Here is a 13,456-nt window from a genome sequence, read left to right as displayed (position 1 = left end):
ATTATATCACTTCAAATCCAAACTTTTCTAGTATAGAGCCAAAATAAGAAAAAATGCTTCACTGTACCAATAATTAAGTAGGGCACTGTATAATCTACTATCCTTCATTTTCTCATTTTAAAAGTCATCAGGGAGCAATACTAAAGTATCTATTTTGGCCTGAACATGTCTCTACTCAAATATACATATGTCCTAACACGTTTCTGAACAGCAGACAATAAAATATTTATTGGTCTTTATAAAGTAAATCACATTGTTATTCTATAAATACCCAATTAACCAAGCATATTTAGTTTCATAGTTCTGCGAAATTGTGTTTAGCATGGAAAGCATGTCAAAACACAATTCATAATAGGAAGCAGGAAGAGTTGGTTGATTACAACTAATTGGAAACGAGAGGTCACATTGTAGCAATTAGACCGTGTACCAGCCGGTTGCAACCTGGTGAGGACAGCATGAATGCACGACGGTCTCCTGTACCTTTTCGATATAATCTTCACTCCAATATCTGATTTGAAACATTTGACTGCCGATTTCTACACGGTAAGATCGAAGACATAATGGTAGACATAAAAATAAAAAAAACTTCCGGCCTAGGCTACATGAGACACTCAATAGGCTAAAACGCCTTTGCCACTTTCATATATTGTAGGCTACATGTGTAACCGGTGTACTAGCGGTGCGCACTAGTAGCGTTTCAATCGGTGACGTCACTCCCTCTGAGACATTGAAGTAGTTGTTTCCTTGCTCTGCAAGGGCCGCGACTTTTGGGGAAACGTTCCCTTGGTTAGACAGCCTTCGTAATAATGTGGCATGTAACGGCTTCTGCATTGCCTATATTTAAATTGAACCTGTGCATAAATCGGAACGAGATAATAGCTCTTATTTACAAGGTGCGAATGTCCCCATTACTTGGCGAACATGGATGGTGTTCAATCATCCATTGTGTCTTCCTCACATGCCGAATAGTAGGCAATCCCTGGAACGAGACGGGGTCACTGGCTAATCCAACTTGTTTTCACTGTCTTGCTGAGAAGTTTGGGCATTAGCACCACATTAGCACTACATTAACTTTCACAAAAGATAAATACATTCCCGAAACTATTCTCACGTTGGACTTGCACTGAATATTCTCAAGGGACTTCCTACTGTGCGCAATACACCCCCAACCCGGTGCGCTCCTGCAAGGTCCCTGGGTTTTTGAGAACTCTCAAAAGTTTCTATTTGCTCTTGAGTACGAACATCAAACCTAATTCTACGGACACCATGCAGGCTACTGCCAGTGCCTAGTCTTTCTACTGTTTGTTTTCTCCGACTATGCAATATATACCATATTTAAATAATTCGATTATAATATTCTCCTTATAATAAATATGGTATACGGGACCTTAATCGTGCAGTTACTATAGACGGTGATCTATTAGATTTTGGCCGATGTTGACAATTTGTCACAATGAACAAATCAGCAACACAATTTTAATGAGGTAATCTTTTCAGTTGCCATTTTGTCTATCTTCCGTGTGTTTTAGTGGGCCAGGGTATTAATCCCTCAATGGTTGTATATTAGCGGTCCTATCTATATTGCTTGCCATACATTGTTGATTGAATGAAGCCTCACCAAAAATACCTCTTGGTTTATTTTTCCCTCTGCTTTGAGGGCCACTCATTCTACTTCTCCCCTCTCTCAATTATCTCCTTTATATGGGGCACGTTGGCGACTGATATAGTGACATTGGAACATCACAATCTGTGCTTACTGTAAGCAAGTTTTAACAATTAAGCGAATGGGTTGGGGGATACCTTTCTCATAATGACCCCAAACACCGTGTGTAAGGGGGGCTAATGATTCAATTCATTCCAGTGGAATGATATAAAATAAAAATAAACATTTGGATACTCTCGTGCGCATATAAGAAGCTCACTCCAGTGCGCACTTGATGCGTGAAAGTTTTGGAGCGGATTGCCAAAAGGAACGCTGTGTGGTAAGTGGCATGTTGATGTTTGTCCGAGGGGTTATTTACAGGTTTACTGTCTTTCTCACATACACACCCTCCCTAGCCGCCCGGGGCGATCAGTCATTCTGCCCACAGATAGCGCTCCATTCTCTCCTCGATTACACAGCGGGATTTACATGAAACTGTTAATTGTTTGCTCTTCAAATAGAGGCAGCCAGCCAGCGGCCTGGAGCCAGCAGTCTGCCAGAGGTTAAGGGCCGACTCCCTCCCCCTCCAATCGACCCCGTGCAGCCCGATCTGCCCCCAGGTTGATCAGCATGACAAAACACTGGGGGGGTCAGAGCCTGCTGGCAGCACCCGCTCTCTCCTACCTGCGCTCTCCTAGCCTGGGAGGCCACCACGACCATCAACTTGACTTCCAGATCCATCCTCTGAGCAACACAGCACGGAGCTCTCCAGCCCAACACTGGCCCTACTGCCCAATCCAGGCGCCAGTCCGACAGCCTCCACGGCTCGAGAAGCCTTCCCCTTACCAATTCAGCCTGGCCTCAGCCCCCATGGATAAAGCGACGCCGCTAGACCACAACGGAGGGCCCGGGTCATCCTACCCTCCGCCGCCCAAGCTCAACAAAGATGGGCCGTTCAAGGAGGAATCTTGGGACGAGGAGAAAAAAGCCAACGGTGGAAAGAAAAAAAACTATCAGCGCTACCCCAAACCACCCTACTCGTACCTCGCAATGATTGCCATGGTCGTCCAAAACTCTCCAGAGAAGAAGCTTACGTTGTCTGAGGTAAAGTGAGTTTGTGTGTGGACATGAGAGTTTAGAATGGTACATTTTGGCCAAATTACGCATGGTTATTTGTGTCAATTTAGGCCAAATAATGCATGGTTGTGTGTCAATTTTGGCTATTAATCATGGTTATTTTAAGATAATATTTAAGTTTCCACATAGTTTATATGCGTTTTCATTATTTTAAAAGTTAATTTCTAATCGGGGATGTTCTATCATCAATAAAAAAAAATAAGTATGTTTGGGTACGGATATGCAGTTCAATTGCATTAAACAGACAGCACAATCATTTGACGCTTAACAGAGTAGTAACCTCTGCCACACTTCAGTGACTGCAATGCTTTTCTTGGTTTGTTTTGTTAAGGATAGCAGCATACAGTGAAAGCAGACACTGAGATGTATCAGCTGGAGTGGGTTGAGTTGATAAGAAGCAGAGTCAAGGATTGCTCTCTGTACAGGCTATCAGTCCTACAGCACATCTTAGGTTATTTATTCTAGGCCTATGAAAATGCTGCATGATGACAGTGAATGATTAATGTAAATGAGTGAAATGTGTCTAAAACTGTATGCCTACAATCATGTGGTGTTTTTAAATTGTGTATCTCTTAATTTGTCTGTTTAATACAGACTCCCATTGATGTAAATTGCCTCACTCCTTCTCTCTCAGATTCTGAAGGACATCAGTGCACTTTTCCCTTTTTTCAAAGGGAACTACAAGGGCTGGCGGGACTCAGTGCGACACAACCTTTCTTCCTATGACTGCTTTGTTAAGGTATGTCTTATTAGGGGTCTTTATTGGTATGTCAATCAGTGGGCTCAAAAAGGCACTTTTGATTCTAGAATCCAAACAACCTACAAGCAAGTATACATTCCCTTCTGTTTATCTTTAGACAGTGAAGCTACAACTTTTAATTTAGCTCTATTCTCCAGCATTTTGCATTTGATATACAATGTTTTATATAAGGCCACAGTACAGTGTCACCTTCTATTTGAGGATATTTTCATACCTGTTTTGCCGCTTAGAAATGAAAGCATTTGAAGTAAGTATCTAGTACCCCATTTGAAGGTGCCATGTATTTGGACAAATTTACTTAGTGTATTAAAGTAGTCAAAAGGTTAGTATTTGATCCCAAATTCCTAGCATGTAATGACTTCATCAAGCTTGTGACTCTAGAAACTTGTTGGATGCATTTGCAGTTTGTTTCGGATTATGTTGTGACCAATAGAAATGAATGGTAAATCATGTATTGTCATTTGAGTCACTTATTGTAAATAAGAATATGTTTCTGAACACTTCTAAATAGATGCTACCATGATTACCATGAATTGTAAATAATGATGAATGAGAAAGTTGGGAGGCATAAATATCATATCCCCCACCCCCAAAACAAAATGCTAACCTCCCCTGTTATTGGTAATGGTGGGAGGTTAGCATGTTTCGGGGGCATGATTTTTGTGCGCACAATACATTATTTACCATTCTTTTCTATTGGGCACAACATATAATTATTTATTTTTTTAAACTGCAAATGCATCCAACATGTTTGTAGTCTCGAGCTTGATGTAGTCATTGTGTGCTTGGAATATGGGACTAAATACTAAACCTTTGACTATTTGTCCAAATGCTCGATACATAGTGCTTTTTATTTCTAAACAGTACAAAATATGTATTAAAATACCCTCAAATAAAAGGTGACGTTTTGTCGCCTCATACTGTATATAAAACTATTGATCTCAAATCCAAAATGCTGGAGTATAGAGCTAAATTATGTTTTAGCTTCACTGTCCAAATAAATACATAATACATTTTATTTGTAGCCTACCAAGGACCACTGCAGTGCTTCGTGAAACTTTAGATTAAGTAAATCATTCTAGCTAATTCTGAGTTTTGTGAAACTGGGGAGATCCTGTCTGACTGGTTTTCAGGTTGTGCTATACTCTTGATCTCACCGCTGTCTGTCACTCCTGGTCCCTGTAGGTACTGAAGGATCCTGGGAAGCCTCAGGGGAAGGGCAACTTCTGGGCCGTGGAGGAGAGCCGGGTGCCCCTGGAGCTCCTCAAGAGGCAGAACACTGCCGTGTCGCGCCAGGATGAGACCATCTTCGCCCAGGACCTTGCCCCTTACATCCTGCATGGGCACGAACATAAGCCAGACGCAGAGCCCCCGGCCCCACCACCACCAGTCACTGTTCAACCCCCAGGCCCCCCTGTCACTGCTCTACCCCCCTTGCCCACCAGACAACTCTCCCCCCTTCAGGAGGAGCTGTACCGGCCCAAGCTGGACTCGTCCTTTGCCATTGACTCCATCCTCCACAGCCTGAGGCCGGCCAGCACTGCAGGAGAGCCTGACAGGGACAGGGACTGCTGGGGGGTGGAGCCCCACACTCGTCCCTCCCCTCCTCCACACCCTCGCTACTCCTCCACCATCCGCAGCGCCTCAGCCAGCTCCGCCTCCTCCTCCTCCGATGAGGACTGGAGGGGCGCGTCGCAGGGAGGGAAGCGGGTGCCCGAGGGCGAGGCGGGATCAGATGGCTACGAGGACTGCAGACCCCCTCCACACAAGTCTGCCCGCAGAGTCTCCGCCCCTCCCTGGGAGCTGCCCACCTCGTATGCCAAGTACACACCGCCCAACGCCGTGGCCCCGCCCAGCATGCGTTTTAATGGGGGCCCTCTGATTCCACTAGGGATGCCTCTATATGGCTACGGGGGGTCTCCTGTCACATCCAGCCATTTTGTAGGTCATGCCTACTGGCCCCTCTTACCCAGCGGACGCCCTCCCCTCATTATGGACCTGGACAGTATGCTCCAGTCAGTACCGCCCAATAAGAGTGTGTTTGACGCGCTGGGTCCGGCCAATCAGTCGTCTCACCAGCCTGCTGGTCAGTATACCCTGCAGAGTGGACCCCCTCTCAGGCGTCATCCCCATTATTGACTATGACTCTGTCAAATCAAACCAGCACCAAATATATTGTAAGTGTAATGCAAGGATACTACTGACCTATTCGTACACATTTAACTCATGGACAGAAATGTGTCCACCATATCAATCTGTCATTTCTAATTGACAGGTCATAGTATTAAATGTTTACAGAAGACAATTGTCAATTCAAATGTACTACTAACATCTAACTCAAATAAATAACCACTAATATCTACCTCAGTCTTAATACAGTAAATACAGGAATTTGTTTGCACTATTGTATTGTCAGGTTATATTTTCTTTTAAGAATTATTTTATGTTGCCTACCTCGACTATTCAATGTTTTGAAAATGTGTTTTTCCTCCTGTCTTTTTTATGGTTGTATTTGTACAGAATTGTAAAACTGCACATAAAGCCAGGTTAGGGCATTATTGAAAACGTTTACATGTCTTTTACAGGGTATGAAAACTTTTTTCTTCTCACTTTTGGTTTTGACAATGTAAATGTAGGAAGAGGCATGGTGCTGTTTAACATTGCAAATGTGCTAGTCCAGTGCAGAGAGCCTCAAGTAGGAAAACAAAGTGAGGTGTTCTAAACCTCACCAAAGTGAAGAGCGAGCTGTTTGTCTTTGTGTGGTGTGTTGGTCAACTTGTCTCATTGCTTTAGAGCCCAGTGGCTCACCCCCTCTTACTCCAGTGAGGTTAGGAGTGTTTGTTCAGATGGTGCAACCAAAATTAAGTGTTTGTCCCTGACTTGAGTTTAGTTGTCTGTAATTGGTACAGAGTTAACGTTCAGTGTCAGATATCTTGTATTCTTTGTCCTTTAGAGCTGTGCCAGTGTTACAAGACAATGGGATCTTACTGTCCGTCTATCTGCAGTTGACAAAAGATGAGCTTCAATCCCCCCAGTCAGCTCTAAAGGGCTTATTTGTATACTGTGAAGGATAGTTTCTAGTCTAAAGACTGGAGTCATTGTCTACAATTGAATCTATTTCACCCATTTTTAAAAGAGCCATTAAACAGGTTAATTGTATACAAAACTGGCAATTATTGAGTGGTCTTTCCTGATGCAGAGGCAGATATCCTTACTATGTCAGTCAGGGCTGTAGCTACCAATGTATCAGTCAATACAGGGTGGGTGAGAGCTCAGTTCTGACAAGGAGAGAGAGGCAGACTTGCTCTTTGGGTGTGACCAACATTTTTACCAAATGAATTGTGATTTTCCTGTCTTTGATCTGTGGTCCACAGCACCAGCTGTAAGGTCCCAAACCACTCTTTAACATTCGATTTACATCCCTCTACCAACCTGCTGCTGGAACAGCAATGCTCACTATCTCTCAATCTAGTCTCCATGCATGCCTGCACCCGCTCCCCTCTGCTAGTTCTTCCTTCCCCTATCATCTAGCCCCTGAAACCAACCCCCCCACCGCACCCCAACCCTCCTGCCTCTCAGCCCCACCACACCCCAACCCTCCTGCCTCTCAGCCCCACCGCACCCCAACCCTCCTGCCGCTCAGCCCGACCCCAATCCTCCTGCCGCTCAGCCCCACCGCACCCCAACCCTCCTGCCGCTCAGCCCGACCCCAATCCTCCTGCCGCTCAGCCCCACCGCACCCCAACCCTCCTGCCTCTCTGTCCCACACCTCCTGCTGGATCTCCCAGAAATTCATATTGGGGATTGGTTTGGCCTTTATTATTTTAGAAGTTTGAGGGTATACTGTAAACCTAGGCACCATGCAGGGGTTGGTGTTGTAACGGAGGCCTGTGAGCGCAATTATTGTCCTCATTCCCATAGCTCATGGACCCTTCATGACTCAGGTTATTTTGTGTAACATTTGGGTGTTGTGGTGCTCTGAACACAGGGTGGCAGTGCAATAACAGCAAACCAGATGGGTCAGTCATTTTGGCTTGAAAAGTGTGTGTGCGCGCGCATTTGGATGAACTACTTCCCTTTGGTTCTCTGGGAGAATCTCAATTGCATTCTCGCATCCTCGCTCCTTGCCGCCGCCTCAACTCATTGGATGAGCAATGGGTTTTGAGAAGAGGAGAGAGTATGCAATTGATCTGCTCCCTGTGTTGTAAGGGCTGTGCTCTCATTGCTACTGTAAAACCTCATGTTTTAAATGGCATCATTTCTTTTTATAAATAAACTGCAAGCTTTCACTGGAAGTTAAATGTATTCAATTGGTATCACATAAAAAATAACCGCATGTATCACTCTCCAAACTACAGTTGTATAATAATAGAACGAATGTCAAAGTTCCCCACTGAACAAATCCAATGCAGCTATTTACTGTATACATCTGATCCACAGATCGGCTATTCTTCGTTACACCTCAACTTCTACATATTTGAAGATCGTACAACTGAAGTGAGTAATGTTTCAAGTCTAGTTAGTTAGCACCCTTGTAGCCATACAACTGTATAATCTAGTGTTGGTTTTACATCCTGGTTAAAATCAGTTGTGGTGAGAGGCAGTAGACTAGATGTCTAGAGATATCTTTTTAAACACAATGTTGCCTAAGCTTAAAGGAAAATACAACTTAACAATATTTTGGTATTTGTTTCATTAGTCCACTGTTGATACAGTCACCCTGACATGCAAACCATTGTAACGCTTGACCTGATTGAATCTAGGCCTAAAGGTCTACTGTCTTCAGAGGATTAAACTTGTTTCTTTAACTCCCCTACTGGTGAAATTATTTCCATGTTTGTCTCTGTGCATAAGTACTGTAAAGGACATACAAAGCTAGCATCCTTTAAAAAACCCGACTAGTGGTTTCTGACTAATGGTATGGGTTGTTGACCAGACTGCTGAAATAAAGGCATTGTTCATGTCATTAGATTTGAACCGACGTAAAAAAAAAAAAACGTACATGATTGCATTGCCATTTTAAATGCTCTCTCCAGCCTTCATCGCAGTCTCCATCTTTGGCGGAGTTTCTCAGCACACCTCTCACTCATCGTCTTCATACACACTGTACTGGAGTTCTATGTGGAACTGTGTTTCCAGGTCTCTTCCCTCCCCACCACTGGCTGATAGAAGAATTTGTATGTTTAAAGTAAATGACTAAAGTATTACACCCCGATACTGTATAAACTGTGTTAGAGTTATAAGACAGTAAAACCACTAACAGAGAAGAGGGGTAGAAACTGCTGGAGACAAACCTAGAAACGGTTAAACTTAAACATTCTATACTGTGGAAAGTCACAGGCCGCCTAAAGGTGGGCGGAGCAAATTCCTTTGTGTGAACGCATATAAAAAGGCTGAGTGTGTTTTTAGGGGGAGAGCGCTCATGAATAAAGAAACTGATTCGTTGCAGAAATGGGACTTTGTTTAATTCATTATTAACTAGTCTTACAACCTCTGGGAATTATTCAAAGCTTGAGTAACAGTTGAGTTTAACTATTAGAGAGAGAAATTCTCGTGACACTGGCCAGTCCCCCATTCTCACACACCCTCCTGTGCCATGCGGTACTCAAACACACTGCCCCTCTCAGAGAAGTTGTCGTTCAAGCGCCTGCGCTTTTGAAAGATTCTTCCATCCCCAGCTGTTTGCTTGTCCTCCTCACCATATCCACCTCCGCCAGGTGTGTACAGGCAAAACATATCCTGTCAACACAGATACACACAGACGGTCAGTTGGGTAATCAACACACACCCGGAACAAAAGACAAGTCTAAACACTAGTACAATGCAAGAACACTAACAGGCCCATACTGGACAGTACACCACACCAACAGGCACATACATATGCAGATGTACCACACACAGACAAACTCCAACAGCCAGCAACCACAGCTAATGAAGTCACTGAAACCCTTAACAAAGACTTGCAGTCTGTTTTGGAATGGGTGGCCAGTAATAAACTGGTCCTGAACATCTCTAAAACTAAGGGCATTGTATTTGGTATAAATCATTCCCTAAGTTCTAGACAGCTGAATCTGGTAATGAATGGTGTGGCTGTTGAACAAGTTGAGGAGACTAAATTACTTGGCGTTACCTTAGATTGTAAACTGTCATGGTCAAAACATATAGATTCAATGGTTGTAAAGATGCGGAGAGGTCTGTCCGTAATAAAGAGATGCTCTGCTTTGTTGACACCACATTCCAAAAAGCAAGTCCTGGAAGGCTCTAGTTTTGTCTTATCTTGATTATTGTCCAGTCGTGTGGTCGAGTGCTGCAAGGAAAGACCTTGTTAAGCTTCAGCTGGCCCAGAACAGAGCGGCACGTCTTGCTCTTCATTGTAATCAGAGGGCTGATATAAATACTATGCGGGGCAGTCTCTCTTGGCTAAGCGTTGAGGAGAGACTGTTTCTTATAAAAAGAAGTGATGCAGTCAATGTGTTGAAAATCCCAAATGGTTTGAATAGTTAACTTACACACAGCCCTGACACACACACACACACACACACTTACCCCACCAGACATGCCACCAGGGGTCTTTTCATAGTCCCCAAATCCAAAACAAATTCAAGAATGTGTACAGTATTATATAGAGGCATTATTGCATGCAACTCCGTTCCATCTCATATTGCTCAAATGAACAGCAAACCTGGTTTAAAAAAAACAGATAAAGCAACACCTCACGGCACAACGCCTCTCCCCTATTTGACCTGGATAGTTTGTGTGTATGTATTGGTATTGATATGTAGGCTACGTGTGCCTTTTTTAAATTATTTTTTTATTGATGTAGCTCTGTCCTTGAGCTGTTCTTGTCTATTCATGTTCTGTATTATGTCATGTTTCATGTGGAACCCAGGAAGAGTCTCTGCTGCTTTTACAACAGCTAATGGGGATCCTAATATAATACCAAAAAAAGAATACCATGACTGTGGTCTAGTCTTACCCCAGGCTCCAGGCTCACAGTGGTCTTGGCCCCCAGGTTGAGAACCCTTCCATCTGCTCTGTGGAGCTGGTTCAGGCCTGATGCCCCACAGCCACCCCCTGAGAGAGAGAGAGAGAGAGAGAGAGAGAGAGAGAGAGAGAGAATCACAGTGAACAACAAACCATAGAAGATGTTATGACTAGAAGACATGGCGGTACAAAACAACAGACTGCTACTCAATCAAAATTACACAGACATTATGATACTAATAAAGGTCATGGGAGAGGTCATAGGTGAGAGATTACCATGGAGACCATAGGGTCGGGTGGAGCGCCTCTCTGTCAGAACTGACAGGACCACCTTATTCCTGAACAGGAGCTTCCGGATCACCCCGTCACCCCCACGGTACTCCCCTGCACCCCCCGAGCCGGGCCGCAGGGAGAAGTGCTCCAGAACCACAGGGTACCTGAGAATCAGGAGGAGGAGGAGGAGAGGGCCTGAGGAGTCAGCTCAACAGGACACAAGAAGATGTGATTGCTAGCCAACTAGGTTAAAGACAACCGACTAGGTTAAAGACAACCGACTAGGTTAAAGACAACCGACTAGGTTAAAGACAACCACTACTGAATGTTAAGTCATTTGCTTTCTCATTGTAGAAGGTTAAAGCCTCTATCATAATTCCTCCCCCCACCTCTTCTCCAGAATCTCTGGGTCGGTGATGCGTGTGTTAGTCATGTGACTGTGGACACCGCTCCGCCCAGTCCAGCCTGGCCCCGCCCCTGCTCCCCCGGCAACAGTCTCGTAGTAACCGTTCCCCTCGCTGCCGAAAGTCACATTGTTCATGCAGCCCTGAGAGAGTGAGAGAGAGAGATGGAGGGAGAACAAACAAGAGGGCTGGTAACACTCAAACATCCAAACTATTGCTCCTTATGTAACTGTGGCAGGACTTTCCATTAGCATCTATATCTCCTACCTGTGAGGCAGCGCAGACCTCGAAGGCACGGAAGATGACATCAACCACCCGCTGTGACGTCAGCACATTCCCCCCCACCACAGCGGCATTCTGGGAAGGCTGGAGAATGGAGCCGCTGGGAATGATGACTTTGATTGGAGTGAGACAGCCCTGAGAGACAGAGACAAAGTGGTTTAATTAGTGCATTCTCCATATAGAGACATACTGTATCACATATCTTTTCATAACATATTATTATAATTATAATGTGGCCACATTCTGAATTCAGTGCAGACATGTCATTAGAAGTGATCATATCACCTAAATGACAAATCTTCCATACAATAGAAACGTACAGCTATTGGTATACTGAGCCCAAACTTCAACATTGCAGTATCCATTATCAACCACCAGAGGAGGTCCTAGCATATGTTTCCCATTACTGACTTTGTTCTGTGGTGAATTGAGAATGTGAACGTGTCGGACCTGGTTGAGGGGGATGTCTTGGCCCACCATGCAGCGCAGGCAGTAGATGAGGGCAGAGAATGTGATGGCACGAGGGGCGTTGCAGTTCCCCCACACCTCCGTCCCTGTCCCTGTGAAGTCAAACACTGCACTGCCCTGGGAGGGACGATGGAGAGATGGAGGGATAGAGAATGAGAGAAAGGAGGAGTAATGTCGATGAACATTATAAACAGCAGTTCCTGCCCAGTCCTGATGGAGGGTAGCACCCTGGTTGCCAGATCTGTCTGTTTTAACCAACACTTCTCTCGTGTTTGTAGGCCTGCCAAACACAAAAGAGCAAGAGGAGTTGGCTCCAGTACAAACAGATCTGGCACCCCAGCCATGCTAGGTGGGTAGTATTATATCTCCACCCACCTCGTTCTCCTTAATCTGGACCCGCAATCTGATTGGTGTTCCATCGTCCATGAAGTCCTCTGCCTTCACCTCCAGGGAGCCTGTCTGTTGCCGCCGCCGACGGGCAAACTCTTTCAGCATGTCTCTCACAGCCAGCTCTGCATTGGTCTGGAATAACACACACAGGTCAGATTACACAAAGACAAACACTTCACCAGGAATGCTGACCACTCCATTTATAATGTGATATGACCTAAGAATACACATAAAGCTAATACAATACAGCCCAACTGAAACAAGCATCTCACAGTGATGTCATCCTCACCTGGATGTATCCCATGTAGGCCTGCACCACAGCCAGCCCATAGCTGTCAATCAACTCCCCTACCAGCGTGCTCCCTCGCTGATTGGCTGCCACTTGAGCTCGCAGGTCTGACAGGTTGTCATGGAGATTGCGAGTCCCAGAGCAGTCTGGGTACTGAGCCGGAGCCATGAGGGCTTCAGTTACAGCTGATAAAGGAGAAGAAAGAGAGAGTGAGACAGGGAGAGTGAGACAGAGAGAGTGAGACAGGGAGACAGGGAGAGTGAGACAGGGAGAGTGAGACAGAGAAAGTGAGACAGAGAGAGTGAGACAGGGAGACAGGGAGAGTGAGATAGGGAGAGTGAGACAGGGAGAGTGAGACAGGGAGAGTGAGACAGAGAGAGTGAGACAGGGAGAGTGAGACAGGGAGAGTGAGACAGGGAGAGTGAGACAGGGAGAGTGAGACAGGGAGAGTGAGACAGAGAGAGTGAGACAGGGAGAGTGAGACAGGGAGAGTGAGACAGGGAGAGTGAGACAGGGAGAGTGAGACAGGGACAGGGAGAGTGAGATCAGTACAATGCCATGGAAACGTTATTACAAACAGATTCCTGGAGTGCTTTGAATTCCTAGGATTTAAGCCAGTCAGACAAGTCTCATGGTGTGTTAGTGAAGCTCCACAGATCCTATTGTAACCATATATTTACACTGAAAGTCACTCTGCTACCAACATCTCCTGAGTACAACACATTATACAGCCAACTGATAACACAATACATAATATCTCAATGGCTGCCAGTGCCAAGCAGATATTACAACATATTGGCTCTCCCTTTCATAATGGTTCCTCTCCG

The 13,456-nt window shown here is 44.9% G+C and overlaps 1 protein-coding gene and 1 pseudogene across 2 annotated transcripts in view; one reads left to right on the top strand and one right to left on the bottom strand.

Annotated features, from left to right (window-relative positions):
• The first annotated feature begins 925 nt into the window (after window positions 1-925).
• Window positions 926-5,678, top strand: LOC311109439 (forkhead box protein H1-like; annotated as a pseudogene). Its single transcript has 4 exons — window positions 926-1,036; window positions 2,166-2,746; window positions 3,414-3,518; window positions 4,725-5,678. The product of its transcript is annotated as a forkhead box protein H1-like (transcript).
• A 3,300-nt stretch (window positions 5,679-8,978) lies between these two features.
• oplah (5-oxoprolinase, ATP-hydrolysing) overlaps window positions 8,979-13,456 on the bottom strand; it is a 42,432-nt gene continuing 37,954 nt past the window's right edge. Inside the window, exons 20-27 of the mRNA XM_084151637.1 lie at window positions 12,630-12,814; window positions 12,326-12,472; window positions 11,933-12,067; window positions 11,468-11,617; window positions 11,186-11,343; window positions 10,800-10,960; window positions 10,516-10,613; window positions 8,979-9,278 (exon numbers count right to left, since the gene is read on the bottom strand). Of these exons, the coding sequence (XP_084007763.1) occupies window positions 9,117-9,278; window positions 10,516-10,613; window positions 10,800-10,960; window positions 11,186-11,343; window positions 11,468-11,617; window positions 11,933-12,067; window positions 12,326-12,472; window positions 12,630-12,814 (1,196 nt within the window). The 3' untranslated portion in view covers window positions 8,979-9,116. The remainder of the gene's footprint in view (window positions 9,279-10,515; window positions 10,614-10,799; window positions 10,961-11,185; window positions 11,344-11,467; window positions 11,618-11,932; window positions 12,068-12,325; window positions 12,473-12,629; window positions 12,815-13,456) is intronic.

The sequence above is a fragment of the Coregonus lavaretus genome (assembly GCF_964263955.1).
Source record: "Coregonus lavaretus genome assembly, chromosome: 34".
NCBI classification, from domain to species: Eukaryota; Metazoa; Chordata; class Actinopteri; order Salmoniformes; family Salmonidae; genus Coregonus; species Coregonus lavaretus.
Note: the sequence above shows the minus strand (reverse complement) of the source record. Positions and strands in the feature narration are given on the sequence as shown.